Source organism: Leucopleurus acutus (genome assembly GCF_964270905.1).
Source record: "Leucopleurus acutus genome assembly, chromosome: 14".
In the NCBI taxonomy this organism is placed as follows: domain Eukaryota; kingdom Metazoa; phylum Chordata; class Mammalia; order Artiodactyla; family Delphinidae; genus Leucopleurus; species Leucopleurus acutus.
Window position 1 is genome coordinate 34,653,498 of NC_139156.1, and position 21,662 is coordinate 34,675,159.

At 40.4% G+C, this 21,662-nt stretch overlaps 1 protein-coding gene across 2 annotated transcripts in view; it reads right to left on the reverse strand.

Annotated features, from left to right (window-relative positions):
- Window positions 1-7,723, reverse strand: part of TNKS2 (tankyrase 2) — a 63,556-nt gene extending 55,833 nt beyond the window's left edge. For both annotated transcript variants that reach the window (XM_082854953.1, XM_082854952.1), the window contains exon 1: window positions 7,250-7,723. In XM_082854953.1, the coding sequence (XP_082711079.1) occupies window positions 7,250-7,448 (199 nt within the window). In that variant the 5' untranslated portion in view covers window positions 7,449-7,723. The remainder of the gene's footprint in view (window positions 1-7,249) is intronic.
- Window positions 7,724-21,662: the final 13,939 nt, after the last annotated feature.

Consider the following 21,662-nt stretch of genomic DNA (forward strand, 5'->3'; position numbering starts at 1 on the left):
AGCTTTCTTTCAGTTCATCAAGTATGCCAACCTTACTTCAGTGGTACATGCTGCCTGTCTGCTTGGACTCCTCCCTTGCTCTTTGCATCCCTCATTTCTAATCACTGTCTAACCTGTTTAAATGTCTCCACCTTAAGAAGGCCATTCCTGAGCATTCTATTTACAGCAGACCATTCGGCACACCCACACATTCAATTCAGTTGGTTTTCCCCTCTCCTTCACTAGAATACAAACTTCAGAAAAAAAACACAGGAGTTTTTGTCTTTGTTGTTCACAGCAGTATCTTCTGGCACTTATTAAAACTTGTAATTACTGTTTAGTACTTATCTCCTGGACTCTCAAGTTCCATAAAAGGGGATCAATGTCTATCTTAGTTCATCATTACTTCCCCAGTGTCCTTCACACTGCATGGCACATAACAATTTGTTGATATTTGCTGAATTAATATATCACGGTATGAGAAAAGGAGACTGAGAAATAAAACTAAGAAAGAATGGTGGGCTTCCCTGGTGGCGCAGTGGTTGAGAATCTGCCTGCCAATGCAGGGGACATAGGTTTGAGCCCTGGTGCGGGAAGATCCCACATGCCGCAGAGCAACTAGGCCCATGAGCCGCAACTACTGAGCCTGCGCGTCTGGAGCCTGTGCTCCGCAACGAGAGGCTGCGATAGTGAGAGGCCCGCGCTTCGCGATGAAGAGTGGCCCCCCGCTTGCCGCAACTAGAGAAAGCCCTCGCACAGAAACGAAGACCCAACACAGCCAAAAATAAATAAAAAAGCAGTTTAAAAAAAAAAAGAAAGAAAGAAAGAAAGAAAGAATGGCAAAGCAGAAGCCACGAGGGAAAATTTCAAGGAGGGAAAGGCCAAATCTGCTGCCACTATGCTCTGACCTGAATCTTCCTTACCACAGCCTGGGTACTGTTGATCACACTGTCCTCCCAAGTGAGCCACCCACAGCTGCCCCAGTCAATGGCTCTGCTATCCCAGCCACGCAGCACCTACCTGGAAGAAAAGCTTTTAAAAAAGACTTAGGTTGGAGAGTAAGAGAAAAGGAATCAAAATAAAGAAAAATTAGTAAAGGTACCTCTTTCTTTGGAAAGTTACTTGATGTGCCCAAGCACTTTGAGAAGGATCACTATTTCTTTGGTGGTGATCGACACATGTGGAGTAGTCAAAATGGTGACTCACAGAGTAACTTCCCAAAAAAGGAGTGTGAGGTGGGCATAGAAATAGGTGTAGTAGAACATCTAGTTGTTACAACAGATAGTGTCAATTAGGAAGATATCTGTTCCAAAGGATCAGTGATCAAGCTGAAGAAAGGTCAAGTGTAGCCTTTTGTTAAAATACCATTGAGAAGAGAAGATGGCTGCCTCAAACCAGAGCCGAAGAGAGAGAATCGATACTGATGTGTCTGACTAAACACTGAAATTGAAGTTTTAGCTAGGGAGGAGACAGGGGGAGAAAGGGTTACGGTGATTTTATCTACATAGTTACCAAAAGTCCAAGACACAGATGACTTCTACTTCAATAACTGTATCAACATGATTTCCTAGCCATTAAGAGGTCTGACACCCATCTGGAGACTGACTGACAGACCAGCATGTTTTCCAAGTCACAGTGTAAGGACTATATATGTGTGCAGAGGTCATGCTGCTATCCTGAGACAGTAGATAAGAGTCTGAGATTTTCAATGTTTGAAGCCACTTCTTGACATGAAAGGAATTATTTAGAGGGGGTCAGCAGGTAGCTAGTTCAAATTTTAAAATCTACTTTTGGAAGTTTGGTGAAACCTTAGCTTTAAATGGCTTCCCAAACTCTGAGGGTTAATTCCTGATAAAATCCCCATTCTTACAGTGTCAAGAATAGTTCAAAGCACTTCTGTTAAGTACTCATTTCTTGAAGAAAAAATAGTTTTGCAAGGTATATTCTGTTCATGCTCTCACTGGCCAGGTAAAACATGAATAGGCATATCCTCAGAGTCAATGCCAATCTTCATATCCTAAGGATCTCTTTATAAAGGAATCAGAAGCCTACAGTTAGCAGTCATGGCTGCTCAGGATACACTGTGGTTTATTTTATAACTATGGAATAGCACTCATCTTCAAACATGAAAATCCTGATGAAATCATATACTGAGTTTGAATCCACTATAAAGCACTGACAAGGAAACAAAACAGGCTTATTTGGAAAGTAAATCTGCTGATCAATAAACTGTGTTACTTAATGGCAGGCATTGTCCCCTGTTCATTTCTGTTTACTGGACAAGGCTAGTATCTGGTATATAGGAGGACTTGACAAACATTTGTTTGGTGCATAGCTAATACTTTGTTGGAACAGTAAGCAAACGACCTCCACAGAAAATATGAAGTTAATGATTTGTGATGACTAAGAAAAGTAGTCTATACAATTTCTCCTTTGTCAAGTTTCGTTACAATCTAGATGCCATCAGTTTCAGCAGTCCCAGGAACTGTCTTGCCAACCATGACTATTGTTAACAGTATCATATTTTGCTGCTCTACTGGAAACATGCTTTCATCTGCATGGCTTCCAGAAAGCTGTGAAGCACTGGAAGTCACTATAGAGAAACCAACTTAGACTCTTAGGAAGTTTCATTGAGAGCCACCACCTCCCCCTTTTTACAGTCCAAAGGTGGAATGGGCCATTGATGATGCAGCTGGTCCAATATGAAATGACAGTGATGTCTTGCCAACCTAAAGGTAGGCTGGTGTCATGTAGGGCTTTGTCAGAAGGAAACATTCAGAAACAGAAAATGTCAACCAATGCCATGAAACAGAGAAGGCTCCTGTGGCCTAGGAGATGGGAATGTATAATCAAGCAGCCTTCAGCTTGACTTACACAGCCAGGACTCGTGTCAGATTTTTTTTAAGGGATATCATTTTATGCTTCTCATTTACTATTAACTTTAGTTTACTAAGATCTAGAAAAAGTACTTCCCACGTATATTTCTTGAGAATGAGGAACACAAGGGACAAGGTTTTGCCTAGCTCAACTTGGGACAAATAATCTGGTCAGAGTGGAAGAAACTTGGAAAAGGATGCCATGGCCTCTGGGGTGATGAAATTCTGACAACCTGAATGCGGAAATACTGTAACAAGTACTCCAGACTGGTTGTTACTGAAGTCAACTGCCTACCTCTAAATCCATCAAGAGCTGAAGAAACAGGTATAACTCAAGTCTTGATAATATACTGGGAGATCTGATAAGTCAAAAAAAATTCTGAATTATTAAATAGACTGGTTTTTATTTGATACTGGGGTTTTCTACTGATGCAGAACTTAATTATTCCCCACAGCAAAAACCAATCCTGGAAACAAAAGTCTATAATTCTAGCCCTAGGTAAGAAATGTGGGTACATTTTGTGCATCTCCCGTAATTATGACAGTGACCTACAGCCAAAAGAAGGAAATGCTTTTGAAACATTACTGGAGGTCTTCAATAGCACCATTTTGGGAAAGGATATCAGTGGCAATCACAAGAGCTATTATATCTTTGGTAGCTGAGTTGTTAAAATCTTCAATTGGAGGAATCATTCCACTTATACCAGTCAGAATCTGACTTACTGGTCCAATTGCCTACCCTATACAGAAATCCTTTCTACAGCATCTCTGAAAGATGCCAATCCAACCACTGTTTGGAGACTTCCAGCCAATCCCACAGTTGAACAGACTGTTAGAGGCAGTCTGACTCCTTGTAACCTTTCACCTACTAGCCCCTAGTTTTGACTGCCAAGGCCAGAGGAGTCATATCCTCTCACTTTTCTACTTGACTATCTTACACATATGTGTAGATAGAAACATTGTTTAACCTTAGCCTTCTTTTATCTCTAGAATAAGTAACTCTAGTTTTCATATCAGTTGCTTGTATAATAAGTTCCAGATGCCCTAGTTCCATTTCCCTCTTCCAGGGGAAAAAAACAAACAAACAAAAAAACCCCTCTTATATGCAATTCACTTAATTGAATATAATAAAGTTAAGTCTGACTAGTTCAATGTATATGGCTGAGTAGCATACTACAAATACAGAACAGTAACAACATGCTACAAATACAAAACAAATGTTACCTTGTTTAACTAGAACTCTAACAATGCAAGTTCTTTTTAAACCTGTCATTCTCTAGCTACATACATATGTGTCACCTCCTTTCCACCATCTCTGTACCTGAATTCCCTGAACCTAATAAATTATTTTACATATTTTCCTACTGAATGATACCTCTCTGCACACTCCAAAGAATGTTTAAGATTCTCAAGCCAGGGAATTCTATTCCTCACAGCCCAGTCCCCCAAGTTCTAAGATTCTTGAGAATACTGTGTACTTCTTTCTTTGGCTATGATGGACAACAGGATGACTTTCTCCCAAAGATTCTGTCCCTCTTCATTTTTCAGAAATGAGCTCAGAGAAGCAATCTCCTTTACTGAGATCTGCTGTTTTCTAGGGGATTATACTGTCAAGAATTTCAGATGCGATTGCTTTTAGCAAAATTAGAGCTGTAGCCTTCCTACCACCAACCTGCCTCTACAAGTTTCATTCATATCCTGTGTGTGTGTGGGGGGGGTGTAGGTAGGGGGCTGGTGGCAGAGCGACTGAAGAGGGAACAATTTTTCTCGTTAAGAAGTGACTTCTTAAAGCATGTTTATCTAAGAAATGTAATCTAGACCAATAATAGGAGAAAAGTTCCTATTTACATTGATTACTCTTTTCATTTGATAGAAGAACTTAACTCCTTTAGGACTGGCAATTGATTATTCCTTTAATCGAACTAAATATTTTAGATGAAAAGACAGACCAAATTTTTTCTAATCTGTTCTATCGTGATTCACTTTATTTTTCGTTCCTGTTCCTTGGAAATCCAAACAAAAGACAAAATCATGTCTACCCTACCCCCCAATAAAACCTTCAAGCTTTGATCGGCTTAAAAAAAATTTTTCCCTCCCATAGCTTACCCTATAATGTACAAACACAAGAAACTGCTTGGTCAGGCAGTTACATAGTCCCACCTACACTGAGCTTCCAATAACCTGCTTACATGCATATTAACATAACGAATAACTCACCACCTACAAAGCGTTTATAAAATATATTCTCCACATATTAAGAAAAATGCAGCTGGATGCACTTATTTAAAAATTAAAAAAAAAATTAAGAAAACAGGTTCTCTCTCATTAATCTAATAATAATTTAGATTGAATTTACTGAGCTAATTAAAAAAAGTTTCTAATATACCTGAGTTTAAATGCAGGGCTTTAAAGCTCTGATTTAATGTAGACTATTAGTAATTTTTATTTTATTAGTTTCTTTTATACCTTGACTTCTTAAGCTTATAACCTGTACCTGAGAATTTGGATAAACTGTGAGAGGTAAGTTGGTTCCTAAAATAAGTTTTCCATTTCAGTCTAAACAAACCACATGAAATCTATGTAAAAAGTACTTTGCAATATTGGGACAGAACTCAGGGTGGGATGGTTGGGAGGAATAAGGTCAATAAGAAGCTAATCCATAATCTTAAGCCTCTAAATATTACTATTTTCAGATATGAACTCACTAATACAACAAATTCTTGAAAGGTAGCAACTAAGATCTTCTTTGGTTATTTTTATCCCACAGATCAAGTGAACAGAATATAAGTAACACTACCCCTTGGATTACATATCGTTGGTTATGACGGTTTGCCAAATCAGTTATTTAAATGCTTACTACACGGACAACCAGGACAATCCAAATTAGCTGAGGACAGGCAGCACTGATCACCAAAATTTTAGGCAAAATGGCCAAACAGAAGATTAGACTTCGGTATTCTTCATCCTTCCCCCCTTTCTGCTGCCCACAGGCTGTTTATAGTTCTCCCACCGACGGTCCCCCAAACCTTCTCCCTTAAAAGGCTCAATGGGGGGCTTCCCTGGTGGCGCAGTGGTTGAGAGTCCGCCTGCCGATGCAGGGGACACGGGTTCGTGCCCCGGTCCGGGAAGATCCCACATGCTGTGGAGCGGCTGTGCCCGTGAGCCATGGCCGCTGAGCCTGCGCGTCCGGAGCCTGTGCTCCGCAACGGGAGAGGCCACAACAGTGAGAGGCCCGCGTACCGCAAAAAAAAAAAAAAAAAAAAAAAAAAAAGGCTCAATGGGAACCCAACAACTTTGTAATTGATGGAGAAAGCATACCTCCCAGTAGTAGTTACATTTTCAAACAGGTACAGGTTAAAACAAACAAATCTCCCATTGGTAGAAAGTGTAAAAGCAATGCCTGTGAACAAGGAAATCTTTCTTATGCTCCTCTGCTCATCATTTCTACTCCAAAAAAAACAGAGCGCTTTAAAACATACTCTTCTGCTTTTTCAAAAAATTATTTTAAACAATCATGTAACGCACCAAGTGAAAAACCAGCATTATCGGAAGTATGAGACTCTATTCCCGCTTTCAACTGTGCATGGCTCACTTGAGGATACAGGTAATCACGATCCTTCCTCAAAGTGAAAAGTATAAATGCTTTATAGAAATAAGATGTAAATCTTAAAAAACGTAATTCAAACGATCTAAATCTCAGAATGAGGCGAGATTAGTCCCAATTTAAATTGTAGATCCAAGCTAGAGTACCTGCACCATCTTTCCTCGCATTCTACTACTTTCCACCCCAACTTGTACGTGTCTGGCAAAGATTACCCGCCCGCACACAACCTAAGTCAGATATCAATTCTCCCAAACTTGACTCTTTCCAGTTCTAGTCTCCAGAAACTTGCTAATGACGGCTACCGAGGTAAACCTATTAACGCTAATGTGTCAATGATCAATTAAGCTGCTGCCCCTAAATCACATCCCTGCATTTTACAAAAGCATTAAGAACGTAACCCAAAGGCTTTTTAAGAGTTATAGTGGAACGTGCAAGAACGATAGATTTTGGAGATAACTGGCCTTTAAATCACAAGGTCTACTACGTCCCAACTCTTTCTAGTATGTAGAGGCCTTTTAGGGTAGTAAGACCGGAAGTTGGTACAGGTATTGTCGACACAAAACAAAGCAAAAAAGCCCAAACAAACAAACGAACAAAAAAACCCACAGCTTCCAGTGAGTGCGGCACACTCGCCCCCTAGTCCCCACTCCACGACATCGAGATGACCAGGACCGGAGCCCCAGGGGGGTAGGGCGGGGGCAGAGGTGCACTGTGTCTGGTTTCGGGCCTGCGAGCCGGGGTGCGCAGGTGGAGTCTGGGGGCGAGGCGAGGCGGCGCTGGCCCCGGTTACCTGCGGCGAAGTGGAGCGGGGTGGACTTCCTCCCCGCCGTGTCGCGGCTGTTCACCTTCTCTGGTGTCACCAGCCTCTTGACTCGCTCCACGTCCCCGTTGCGGCACGCCTCGAACAGCTCCCGGGCGGCCGGTTCCACGGCCTCGGCCGCCGCGCCCGCGCAGGCCGCGCCCCCGCCAGCGCAGCGGCGGCCCGACATGATCCTGGCCGCCGCCGCCGCCGCCAGCAGCAGCGCCAGCAACGGCAGCAGGAGCCCCGGCCCCGCGAGCAGGAGGGCGAGGCCCCCCGGAGGAGACGCGCTCAGGGCCCGGGCCGCTCGGATCCCTGCTGTCACCGGGCTCGGCGCAGTCCCATGGCCGCGCCGCCGCGCGCCCCTCGCTCGGCCTCGCGACCCCGGCTGCCCCGCGGCGGCGGCAGAAGCACCGCGAACCCGCCGTTCGACCTCCGAAGCGACGCGGAGGCGGAAGCTGGCAAGGCCCCTCCTGCCAGCTCCTCAGAGCCCTGGGAGCGCACGTGACGTCGCGCTGCGCGTGCGCACTGGTCGTAGACGGCCGGGCAGGTTTCGGCGAGCTGGGCGGTGCGGAGGGGTTTGTGGGAAATGTGAGGCGAGAGCCTCCGGCTTTGGGAGGAGAGGGGGCTTCGTCCCACCGCCATCTTTGTGGTGGGTTTTGCTGAAGTCGAGCGACTCTGCTTATCGTCTTTTTTAAAGAATGGATTTCGTGATCTGAATTTCATTATTACACTGAAAAGAACTCTTGAAAGTTTTTCCCCGATCTTGCCTATTATTTTGGGCTTCTTTTGTGAAAAATTTCCATTTTTTCAGCTTCCACAATCCCTTTTTCCTGGGGGTTTCTCTTCTGTTTCGCTTGTTTGTTTGTACACGCCCTCCCCCATCCTCACTGTCTCTTCCCTTCCCCCGCAACTGCTAATTTGCTGTTTCTTGTGGGCCACTTCTCGGAAATGAATGAGTTGCTTGATGGGAAGTTTGGATGAGCTGCCCCAAGGTCATTTGAAGAAAATTAGGAAAGCAATGAAAGTTTGTTCCAATTCTAAATTAATAATTGAGAGGCATGGCTTAGATTAATTAGTGTGTCCATAGTTATTAGTTTAGGACTAAATGAGTGACCACTTGTAACTCCATATTATGCTGCTTTGGCTGAGGTGTGGATATACTGGTGACAAAGTTCAATGAGTTGCGATTTATTTATTTTTTTGCTATGAAAACAAGAAAAGCACATAATTCTCACGCTTAAGGTAGTGATCAGCTGGGTTTCTTTAAATAAAGATTTTTTTGGTGTGGACCATTTTTAAAGTCTTTTATTGAACTTGTTACAATATTGCTTCTGTTTTATGTTTTGGGGGTTTTTTGGCCAGAAGGCATGTGGGATCTTAGCTCCCCAACCTGGGATCGAACCCACACCCCCTGCATTGGAAGGTGAAGTCTTTTTTTTAATTAATTAATTTATTTATGTATTTATTTTTGGCTGAGTTGGGTCTTTGTTGTTTCGCCCGGGCTTTCTCTAGTTGCAGAGAGCGGGAGCTACTCTTCATTGCAGTGTGCAGCCTTCTCCTTGTGGAGCATGGGCTTCAGGCGCCTGGGCTTCAGTAGTTGTGCTTGCGGGCTCTAGAGTGCAGGCTCAGTAGTCGTGGCACACGGTCTTAGTTGCTCCACGGCATGTGGGATCTTCTCGGATCAGGGCTCGAACCAGTGTCGCCTGCATTGGCAGGCGGATTCTTAACCACTGCGCCACCAGGGAAGCCCTGGAAGGTGAAGTCTTAACCACTGGACTGCAAGGGAAGTCACTCTAGACAGTCTAATCATCTGTGAATGTGAACGTTGGAAAAAGTTTCTCCTTTTCCCATCCTAGGCCTTAGGCCTTACTGGGTTGGCTAAGACCGCTAATGTAATATTGAGTAAAAGTATTAATATTGGATATGCTTGCCTTGTTCTGATTTTTAAAAGGACATCTAACCTTTTACTGTTAAGAATGATGTTTGGGGGATTTCCCTGGTAGCCCAGTGTTAAGAATCCGCCTTCCAATGCAGGGGACGCTGGTTTGATTCCTGGTTGGGGAACTAAGATCCCACATGCCGTTGGGCAACTAAGCCCACGCACCACAACTACTGAGTTCTCGCGCCTCAACGAAAGAGCCTGTGTGCCGCAAACTACAGAACCCATGCGCTCTGGACCCTGTGCACCACAACTACAGAGCCCACGCGCCCTGGAGTCTGCGTGCTGCAACTAGAGAGAGAAAACCCACACGCCACAACTAGAGAGAAGCCTGCGTGCTGCAACAAAAGATCCTGCACACCTCAACAAAGAACCCACGTGCTGCAACTAAGACCTGATGCAGCCAAAAAATAATAATAAAAAAAAAAGCCACCACTAAAAAAAAAAAAAAATTTTTTTTCACCTAGAAGAGAACATAGGCAAGACATTCTCTGACATAAACCGTAGCAATATTTTCTTAGTCTCCCAAGGCAAAGGAAATAAAAGCAAAAATAAACAAATGGAATCTAATCAAAGTTATAAGCTTTTGCATAGCAAAGGAAACAATAAACAAAATGAAAAGACAACCTACAGACTGGGAGAAAATAATTGTGAATGATACGACTGAAAAGGGCTTAATTTCCAAAATATACAAACAGCTCAGACAATTCAATATCAAAAAAACAACCCAATTAAAAAATGGGCAGAACTAAATAGACATTTCTCCAAAGAAGACATACAGATGGCCAACAGGCACATGAAAAGATGCTCAACTTTGCTAATTATTAGAAAAATGCAAATCAAAACTACAATGAGATGTCATCTCACACCGGTCAGAATGGCCATCATCAAAAAGTCTATAAATAATAAATGTTGGAGAGGATGTGGAGAAAAGGGAACCCTCCCACACTGTTGGTGGGAATAGAAATTGGTGGAGCTACTATGGAAAATAGTACGGAGTTTCCTCAAAAAATGAAAATAGAGTTACAATATGATCCTGCAGTCCCACTTCTGGGCATATATCTGGAAAAGATGAAAACTCTAATTTGAAAAGATACATGCACCTCAATATTCATAGCAGCACTATTTACAACAGCCAAGACATGGAAGCAACCTATGTATCTCTCTACAGATGAATGGATAAAGAGGATGTGGTGTATATATACACACACACACACACACACACACACACACACACACACACACACAAAATGGAATATTACTTAGCCATAAAAAGACTGAAATTTTGCCATTTGCAGCAACATGGATGGACCTAGAGATTATCATACTAAGTGAAGTAAGCCAGACAAAGACAAATATTATATGATATCACTTATATATATGGAATCTAAAAAATAATAAAAATGAACTTATTTACAAAACAGAAACAGACTCACAGACATAGAAAACAAAATTATGGTTACCAAAAGGGAAAGGAGAGGCGGTGACAAATAAGGAGTTTGTGATTAGCAGATACAAACTACTATATATAAAACAGATAAACAAAAAGGATTTACTGTAGTACAAGGAACTATATTCAATATCTTGTAATAACCTATAATGGAAAAGAGTTATAGATATCTGAATCAATGCTGTACACCCGAAAATAATATTGTAAATCAACTATACTTCGATTAAAAAAAAAAGAATGATGTTTTTAAGATGTTGTTTTCCATAGTATTTTGGTAGTTACACTTTTTTCAGGTGAAAGAGGTTTCCTTCTGTTTGCACTTTGCTAATGATTGTTGTCATGAATGGATGTTGAATCTTTATAAAATGCTTCCTTTTTTGTTAAGTTTTTATCATAATTGGATGTTGAATTTTATCAAATGATTTTTTTCCTACACCTATTGAGGTATATTTTCTTCTTTTATCTGTCCATGTAGTTAATCTTATTTATGGATTTTCTAATGTCAAACCAATCAATAATTTAAAATTTTCCCACAAAGTAAACATCAAGTCCAGAGAGTTGTTTAGGCAAATTCTACCGAACTTTCACAGAATAATTCCAGTCTTGTTCAAACTCTTTCCAGATACTAGAGGAAGACAAAATACTCACTAACTCATTCTATGACACTGTTATAACCTTGAAACCAAAACAGGTAAGGACAAGAAAGGAAAATTACAGACCACTTTCAATCATGAACATAGATATAAAACTTCTAAATAGACGATAAGCTAACAGAATCCAAAAAGGTGATGTAGAACCAGCTGGTGCTTGAAAAAAAAATACTCAAAACAAATACAACACACAAAAAATAACTCCAGAGGTGTTTATATGTATAACTAAAGCAACTGTGGGACTGAATCTGACAGTCATTTTCTTAATTGGAGACAAGATACTTTCCCTTACCTATCTTTATTTTTCCCTTCATTAAAAGGGAAGTGATGGACTTCCCTGGTGGCGCAGTGGTTAAGAATCTGCCTGTCAGTGCAGGGAACACGGGTTCGATCCCTGGTCTGGGAAGATCCCACATGCCACAGAGCAACTAAGCCCGTGTGCCATGACTACTGAGCCTCCGCTCTAGAGCCCGCAAGCCACAACTACTGAGCCCACATGCCACAACTACTGAAGCCTGTGCGCCTAGAGCCCGTGCTCCACAACAAGAGAAGCCACCGCAACCAGAAGCCCACGCACCACAACGAAGAGTAGCCCCCGCTCACCGCAACTAGAAAAAGCCCTCATGCAGCAGCAAAGACCCAACACAGCCAAAAATAAATAAATAAATTAGTTAATTTAAAAAAGGGAAGTGAACAGCTTGGACTTAGAGATAGTGAGTTAAAACAGAAATAAGGAGGTACAGAAAAAGACTATACCAGGTTGAATTGTGTCCCCCCCCAAATTCATATCCACCCAGAATCTCAGAAAGTGACCGTGTGAGGATGGAGGCAGAGATTGGTTTGATGCATACACAAGCCAAGGAATGCCAGGGAATTGCAGGCAACCATCAGAAGCTAGAAAAGGCAAGAAAGGATCTTACCCTAGAGAGCCTTCAGAGACAGCACAGCCCTGCTAATTCCTTAATTTCAGACAGCTAGCCTCCAGAATTGTGAGAGAATAAATTTCTATTATTACAAGACACCCAGTTTGAGGTACTTTGTTATCATAGTCCTAGGGAACTAATAACAGATTATGATGCTATAAAGTGGGGTGCTGCTGTGACAAATACCTAAAAATATGGAAGTGGCTTTGGAATTGGATAGTGGGTAGAGGCTGGAAGAATTTTTAAGTGCATAATAGAAAAAAGCCTAGATTGCCTTGAAGAGATGGTTGGTAGAAAAAGAAGTTAAACATAATTCTGGTGAGGGTCTAGAAGGAAGAGAAAACTGTAGAGAAAGCTTCTGTAGTCTGAGGGCATACAAATATCACTAACAGAATGTTACCAGAAATATGAATGATAAAATGCTTCTGACGAGGTGCCAGATAGAAATGAGGAACATATTAATGAACACTATAGGAAAGGTAATCCTTGTTACAAAGCAGCAGCAAACTTGGCTGAATTATGTTCTACTGTTGGGTGAAAATAGAATTTATAAGAGATGAACTTGGATAGATTTCCAAGCAACATGTGGAAGGTGGAGACTGGTTTCTCCTTGTCACTTACAGTAAAATAAGAGAAGAGATAAATTGGGAAATAAACGGTTAAGGAAAATGGAACCTGCAAATGAACTGGAAAATTCTTAGCCTACCCAGATAGCATACTCTGGAAACAGGGCCAAGGGTGTGAGTGGACAACTCTTTGCTATAGAGATCAGGTGTGTGTCATTTATGGCTCCAGTCAACCATCTCAGCAGCAGCCAGCAATAGACAAGTTTACCCAGGAACGCTTGTGTCTGACGGTGTGGTTTCTCTTGACATCCACAGAAGATTGACAAGGTTTTGGAGAATTTTACACCAACAGAAACGCTGCCAGCCCGGATGGAAGGGGACAGAGACAGGATGAAATGAATACCCTTGAGGGCAGAGCCATGAAGGCAGAGGCCAGAGAGGGTGGGGCTTCCACCTAGGAGGGCTGAGAGGATGGAGCATCCAGCCACAAAGGATTAACTCTTAAGCCTTGAAGCCTAATAGAATTTGTCTTTCTGGGTGGTGAACTGTTTTAGAAAGGTAATCTCTTTACTCCTTTTTTTTTTTTTCAGTTTAGGAATGGCAATGTCTATCCCATGGCTGTCCCATCATTGTATTTTGGAAGCAGACAGTTTGTTTTCTAGTTTCACAGGTCTGTGGACAGAGAAGAATTTTGCCCCATGATGAAACATACCCAGAGTTTCACCCATACCTGATTTAGATGACAAGATTTGGAATTTTTTTTAAGTTGACAATACTTTGGAATTAGATTTAATGCTGCAATGGGTTAAGACTTCAGGGGACTTTGGGATGGGGTGAATGTATTTTGCACATGGGATGGATGCGAGTTTTGGGGGAGGCGGATGGCAGACTGTACTGAGTTGATAGTGTCCCCTCTAAAATCATGTCCAGTTTGAACCTCAGAATGTGACCTTATTTGGAAATAGGGTCTTTTCTAATGTAATTAAGTTGAGGTCCTATTGGATTAGGATGGGCTCTAAATACAATCACTGGAGTCCTTACGAGAAAAGACAAAGACACACAGACACAGAAACATATGGAAAAAGGTAATTTGAGGATTACTGGCAACCACTAGTAGCTAGAGGAGGCAAGAAGTATCCTCCAGAGAGTGTTTCAGAGAAAGCATGGCCCTGCCAACACCTTGATTTCAGACTTTCAGCTTGCAACTTTTGAGGGAATAAATTTCTGTTATTATAGGCCACTCAGTTTGCAGTACTCAGTTCAGCAGCCATAGGAAATGAATACACAGGGCCACTGATACTTGTGAGAAATGCTTGTCAAATATAAGTGCTCAAAGAACTGAAAGCTCACAAGAGCATGGCAAAGTGGGCAAATGGACTAAATGTACAACTTGTGAGGGAATGAAAAGGGTTACCAACTGACCTCTGCTCAAGGGTTATGTTGTAGGAGCTTGGGAAGGAGACAGAAACTGCAAAATGATTTAGTGGAAAAGCTTTGCCTTGGTGTTTAACTTGCTGCCTAATGGAAACAGATTATATGCCTATTTACTCTTCACCTTTCATAGCCCTTTGAATTTCCCTAGATAAATAGTGAAAGTATTTTGGCTGTTCAGTTTCTATGGTATTTTCAGCTATTTTATGTTCATGACAGAAAATTTGGCATGTTTTGTTATGACTAAAGCTGACAGAAATGCATTCTCATTTTTTTAAAAAAATTTACTTGTTTTTTCTTTTCACAAAATGTTTGTTGTTGAAAGTTTGAAAAATAGAGGTCAGCAAAAGGAAAAATATGCTAACAAAAGTCAACACACACACACACACACACACATTAACGTTCGTGTCACAGCTTGCGTTCTTTGGGAAGCTGACTCTGAGATGGAGACTAGTGTGCAGGATGTTTATTAAGGAATGGTCTTGGGATCAATACTTGTGGAAGGGAGGAGAAGGAAGCAGGATTGGGTAGAGGGAGAAGTTGAACTGAGATACAGTTCCAATCAACTAACCTGATGACAAACTCTGGATCTCAGATGGCCCTTAAAATTGTCCCAAATTTGGGCATGAGGAACAGACACTTACACCTCCTCCATTGATCAGTCATTGAATAGGAACTACCCTTCCAGGGAGGTATGACCTTGGGCCAGTTTTATTTAGGCAAAGTAATCCCCAAAGAGGGCTGAGAACAGAGGGCTGTCTTCCTGAAGTACTTCCAGTGGCTGGGGGAATGAGTCCACCCATTTCTGGGTGGCACATTGCAGCATCTGCCACATATAGGTATAGAAAACTGAGTTAATCATATTCTGTAATTCATGGCTGCTATGGACTGAATGTTCGTGTTCCCCCTAAATTCGCAGGTTGAAACCCTAATCTCCAGTCTGTTGGAATTTTGGATGTGGGGGCCTTTGGGAGGTAATTAGTTCTTGAGAGTGGAGTCCTCATGATGGGATTAGTGCCCTTAGAAGAGACATAAGAGAGATGATCTCTCTCTCTACCACGTGAGGATACAGCAGCAGGTTCTCCAGAACTGTGAGAAATAAAGTTTGCTGTTAAAGCCACACCTTCTATGGTGTTACAGTAGGTCCAGGCTGACTAAGATGGTGGCACGTTCTCACCATCTGTTTTGGCAGCCATCTCTTTTATTTTATTTTTTTCCCTTTCAACTGATCCCTAGATCCATTCTTCTACCCTGATATGTTTGGTGTATATTCCTTGATTATGAACTATTATTGAAAAATATATAATACTGTTTTGTGTATTTATGTGTTTTAAATTTATATCAGTGGTACTAAGCTGTAGTTCTTTTCAGTTTTCCATCAGTTACATTGATGATACTGTGCTATTGCTGTCTATAGTTGTGCTCCTTGCTGTTTTTCCCAATATTATGTTCTTCAGATTTATATATCTTACTGTATGTTCATCTAGTACATTGCTTCCAGATGCTTCATTTTACCTCCCCATCTTTTTTAGTGATGAAAACCCAAGTTAATTCCAACTCTCACTACCATAAGCAATTTTTGTACGTATTCCCTTTAGGTAAAAAATTTTTTAAAAAAGGTATTTATGGGTTAAGGTGGATTCATATATCAATTAAAATAAAGCTAACTGCTGTCATAGATAAGCCTTAAAATCTCAGTGGCTTTACATAATGGAAATTTCTCAAACATATGAAGTCCAGCTGGTGGTGGGGCATGCCCCATAGAATTATTCAGCGCCTAGACTGGTGGAGGCTCTGCCATCTTTTGCCGTGGTTCTAAATGTTGATAGCCAACCCACATATGCGGAAAGAAAGAGAGAGAGTAGAGGACTCATGGGAGATTTTTACAGGCCAAGCCTGGAAATGGCATATATCACTCTACTCACATTCCACAGGCTTAAGTTCGCACAGTTGTTCCCAACCAAAAGGGAGGCTGGAAAATATGGTATAGTTGAGGGTCCAGGAGAAAAAGGAATTAGGTCTGTTGAGTGGGTGGCCAGTCTCTGCCATAGTTCACTCTTCTGGCAACCGATATCTGCTTCATGCTTCGTCCCACATAGTTTACACCACATCTTAAGAGAGACTACCCAAACTCTCATTCAGTCACTGCATGCAACTCAAGTTCCAGAATTTCCTGGTGATATGCAATTCTTTCCATCATAGGTGGTCAAGGCACCTATGAACTAAAGAGATAAGTTATTTGTACCTCTTCTCATCCCTACTCCCACACACCCAATATATTAATGGGATGGGGCTAGAATAGCTACAATTAAAAATTCTTATTTGGAAAAGGAAAAGATGGGAGACAGCAGTCAGGGGTTCATAGTAATTATGAAATCCTCTGGGACTTGCATTGTGAATACTTCCTGCCCTCAGGTGTGGGGTAATTTTTGATTAGATACTGATCCTGTTCCTGTTGAGGAGTTCCCTTGTCCATTGTTTCTCATGGTCCTTGAGTTAATCCTCCTGGATATTCTTCCTTGTCCATTTTCCTTCCTGGCCACAGCTGAAGAGGTAGTTGAGGAGTAAACCCTTCTTGGGGACTGCAGAGTTTTCTCAGTCTGCTTGCAGCTATGCAGATTTGAAGACCTGAATTTGGAAGACCAGAAGAGTCAATGCTTCTTTAGTAGACTCTGTTTTTGACTGTGTTTTTGGTTTTGGCCAGATAATTCCTTCAAAAACTTATTAGGTTTCTGATCAGTTTGCATCTAGTCAATTCCTGGTGCCTGTAACCACAGTTAAGTTCTTTCACAGACACTATCCTCAATCCTAATTTAATTTTTGCTTCCTTGATGCCATGCTTCTTTCTCTTACTATAATGATAGCTACATTAAGTCCATAAGGCTTGAGAAGGAGGGCCAACCTCTTAATTTATTCTTTGCTACCTGGCTAAGTCTTAATGGTCCTTCATTGCACAAGAGTTTTCTCAATGCTATTTCCTTCTGTTCAGCTTTTGTGACCCTCCTAGGCCCCACATTCTGGATTCTCTTTATTCCCTTTCATTTCTGCTTGAAATTAGCTAATTCTTACCTGAGATTATCTTGTTTTCTAATATCTTGCTAAATACAATCAGTAACAACCATAACACACAGTTAACTTTTTGTTTTCCCAATGTCTTCCCCTAAGCTATGGACCTGGTAAATACCTGGTCTGTCTTTCAAGTTATCTCTGATAACAGTTTACCATATATTTTGCCATTGCATATATGGGTCTCTATATCCATTTCCAACACTATCCCCCCAAATCATAATATTTTCCTCACTGCCTATCCACCATTAAGCCAATGCCACACGATTTAGATTTTCTTTTACAACACTCAACTTCAAGGTTCTAATTTCTGTATTAATTAAGGTAATACAAAACTACCAAAATTTCGGTGGCTTAATACAATAGAAATTTATTTCTTACACCATAAAGTCTATGTGATTGGGCTGTGGGGAGGGAAGGTTTTTTTCCACATGGTCATTCAGGGATCCAGGGTAACAGAAGTTCTGACTTTCCAATGAGTTTCTTCTAAGGTTGCCCTAGCTAGTTCTGTGCCATGAGCCTAAAATACACATACATAAATATATCTCATTAGTATTACGTGTTAAAATGAAAATATTTTGGATATATTAGGTTAAATAACATGTATTATTAAAATTAATTCCCCCTGTTCCTTTTAACTTTTTAAATGTGGTTACTAGAAAATTTAAAACAACAAAGACTTATCACTTTATATCCATCAGAATGACAAAAATAGGAAGTCAGATGTGGGGATGATATGGAGAAATCAGAACCCTCTTGCACTGTTGATAACATATGGGACTTGTTCAGTTTTTACTGGGGCACAGTCATGCCCACTCATTTACGTCTTGTCCATGGTTGCTTTTGTGCTATAACAGCAGAATTGAGTAGTTGCAACAGACAGTCTGGTTCCCAAAGCCTAAAATATTGAGTATCTGGATTTTCACAGGAAAGGCTTGCTGACCACTGGCCTAGTTGATTAAAACCTGTTGTTGTCGACATTACAAATATCTTCTGCAAATGCAATCCCTGGCTGTTTAACTTTCTCTATGGTTTTTTTTTGTTGAAAAAAAAATCCTTTAATTTAACGTAGTCAGATCCTTTAATTTTTACCTTAAGATTTGTGCTTTTTGGGTCTTTTTAAACAAAGTTTTCCATTCTCAAAGATCATAGAGATATACTCCTTCATTCTCTTAGCATTTCACACTTAGGCCTTTGATCCATATCAAATTTACCTTTTTAAAAATTGACGTGGGGGTTTCCCTGGTGGCACAGTGGTTAAGAGTCCGCCTGCCAATGCAGGAGACATGGGTTCGAGCTCTGGTCCGGGAAGATCCCACATGCCACGGAGCAACTAAACCCGTCCACCACAACTACTGAGCCTGTGCTCTAGAGCCCACAAGCCACAGCTACTGAGCCCGCAGGCCACAACTACTGAAGCCCGCATGTCCTGGAGCCTGCGTGCCGCAACAAGAGAAGCCACCACAATGAGAAGCCCACGCGCCTAGAGCCCATGCTCCACAACAAGAGAAGCCACCGCAATGAGAAGTCTGTGCACCGCAATGAAGAGTAGCCCCCACTCGTTGCAACTAGAGAAAGCCTGGACGCAGCAACGAAGACCCAATGCAGCCAAAAAACACCCCCCAAAAATGATGTGAAATTATTATCAAAATTAGTAGGATAAACTATTTTCCTTACAGCATCCATTAAATAATCCATTTTCCCCATTGTATTATGGTATTACCTAGAATTCCTATTTCATTCTATAATCTTGTGCAAGTTCTATGTTTCAGTTGCCTCATCTGTAAAATGATGATAATTACATTACTTACCCCATGAGGTGACTGGGCAGATTAATTGTGTTATTACAATTAAAGTACTTAGGATAGTACCTGGGATAAAAAGTCTACAGTAAGTATTGGCTATTGCTATTTGTATTACCTCTTTCGGTGATATGTGTATCGTGTGTGTGTGTGTGTGTGTGTGTGTGTGTGTGTTGTGTGTGTGTGTGTTTCATGGCAGGTGGCAGATATGCAAGAGAAGACAAGCCACGAAACACATGTAAAGCCTCTGCTCATGTCACATTCACTCACATTCCATTGACCAAAGCAAGTCCTATGGCCAAGCCCCAAAACAGTGGGGTAAGGATATCTGTCCATAGTGAAACTATGGCAGGCGCCAAAAAGAAAGGAAGAATTGTGACAATATTGTCTTCCACATTATTATTGTTGCTGTTCTTATTATTTAAAAAATTCCCATATATCCATGTTCTGTTTTTGAATTTCAATTCTGTTTCAATGGTCTATTTGCCTGTTCCTGCAATAGAAGCATATGTTTTTATTATTATAACTCTGTAATATACTTTCATATCTTGTAGGTTAGCTTTCCTCCTCTTTGCTCTTCTTTTATAAAATTGACTTTTCTATTTGTGGAATTTATTTTTCTACATAAATATTAGAAAAAGTTTGAGTACCTCAAAAATTCTGGAATTCTAATTAGAATTGCTTTTATTGATTAATTGGGGGAAAGACTGACATATTTCCAATGTGAATTAAGATGAGAGACTACCTTATACTCATTAGATCATTAGATAATATTAGGAGAGGGTGGGGAAACTGGGAAACCATTTATGGTTGAATGATATAGTGCTGCCATTCTGGAGAGCAGTCTCTCAATGTTTAATAAAATTTATGTGTACATGCTATGATGTAGCAATTCCTCTCAAGAGTTTTTACCTGATGCACAAGTAGACATGCACAGGATGTTCATTGCAGTTGCTTATGGTAGTCAAGAGTTGGAGACAACTTACATGTCCTTAATAAAGGAATGGATAAGGAAAATATATAAGCATATGATTGAATATGATGCAATGATCAGAAGAAATGAACTGGATTTTCATATACAGCAACATAAATAAGACCTCATAAACAAGATTGTACAAAAATTGAAAAAGAATGCAATTGATAGAATAGTTTCATGTATGTAAATTAAGAAATACACAAAATAATACCACATATTTTCAAGGACAAATACATGTACTGAAAGATAGATTGGAAGGACATACATTATATAATACATAATAAAGAGACCTTATGATGGGATGTAGAAAGAACATGGAATTGGAGACTGGGGACAGAAATAAAGAAAAAAGACAATAAATACTACATTTTTAAAAATGTTAATGGGTCTTAACTTGAATGGATAATGATAGCTTGCCATGAAATTAATATTATCAATTCAATTCTATACACCTGAGGTAAAAAAGAAGGCTCTGCTAATAGTTTACTAAGGTATAACACTTTTTGAAAGGATTCTATTTTTATTTTGTAAATATTTTAGTTTATCTATACCAATATGAAATAAATGAAATAAAGTTAACATTTTGCTTCCATCTTTTAAAATTGCAAATTACTTTATTAGGTTAGTGCAGCATATATTTACTTAATAAGAGCATTTCTATTCCTATGAAAACCTTACCACATTCTCTTTTTGCTTCAATCTTGAACAAAATTTATTTTCAATGTCCTTTATTAATTGCATGTTTGTTTTTATTGTGTATATTTATTTTTCTCATTTGTTTCTTGACAAAATAGTCAAATGGCAAGTTCTCTTAATTAATTTAAATTCACATTTTGTCAAAAGATGCACTAATTACTATACAGTTAGTATTTAGAGATCATCATATACTTGATTAAAAAAAAGAGAGAGAAATTCTCTTATTCAGCAATCTAACTTCCTTAAGCAAAATCAATAGCTTCACTGAAGGGGAAGCTCTAAAACTCTGTGGTTGGGACTTCTACTTTTAGCATGGTAGAGTAACTTATGTCAGAAAAATGCATCCTTTCAGAATAACTAGAGAGAAGTTGGATAAAACAAAAACAAAAACAAATAAAATTTCTTTATGGGTATTGGAAAGCTGATAAACAACTTAGAACTTGAGAGGTCAAGATTCTGGAGAGGAGAAAACCACGGAGAGCTGAACTAACATTCTGCAGACGTTTTTCCAAAGGGTATTTCACAATTCTGGGCTCAAGGAATGTGGCTGAACATGCAATAAAAGTCTTGGGCAAAGGACAGCTGCTGGAAGGCAGAAAAACCATCAGAGCATCTGGTAATCCTGTGGGTCTAAAGCAACACAAATTAGAGCCTGGAGGGGTAGAAAAATGAACTCAACTGGTCAGGTTTTTTTTTTTAAAAGCATTTTGCTGAATTCTGAAGCTGTATAATATAGGAGGCAGAAAGTTTATGAAAAGCAGAGTGGGGTTTCTGGCTGTCCCAGGCTACTTAGCAGTCAAAGATTAGAGTTCAAGACAAGCCATGGGAGAAAGGCTCTGGGGAACTAGTCAGGCTTTTAGTTGGAACTTTGCAGGCTATGCTCTAGGGTGGGAGTGATGAAG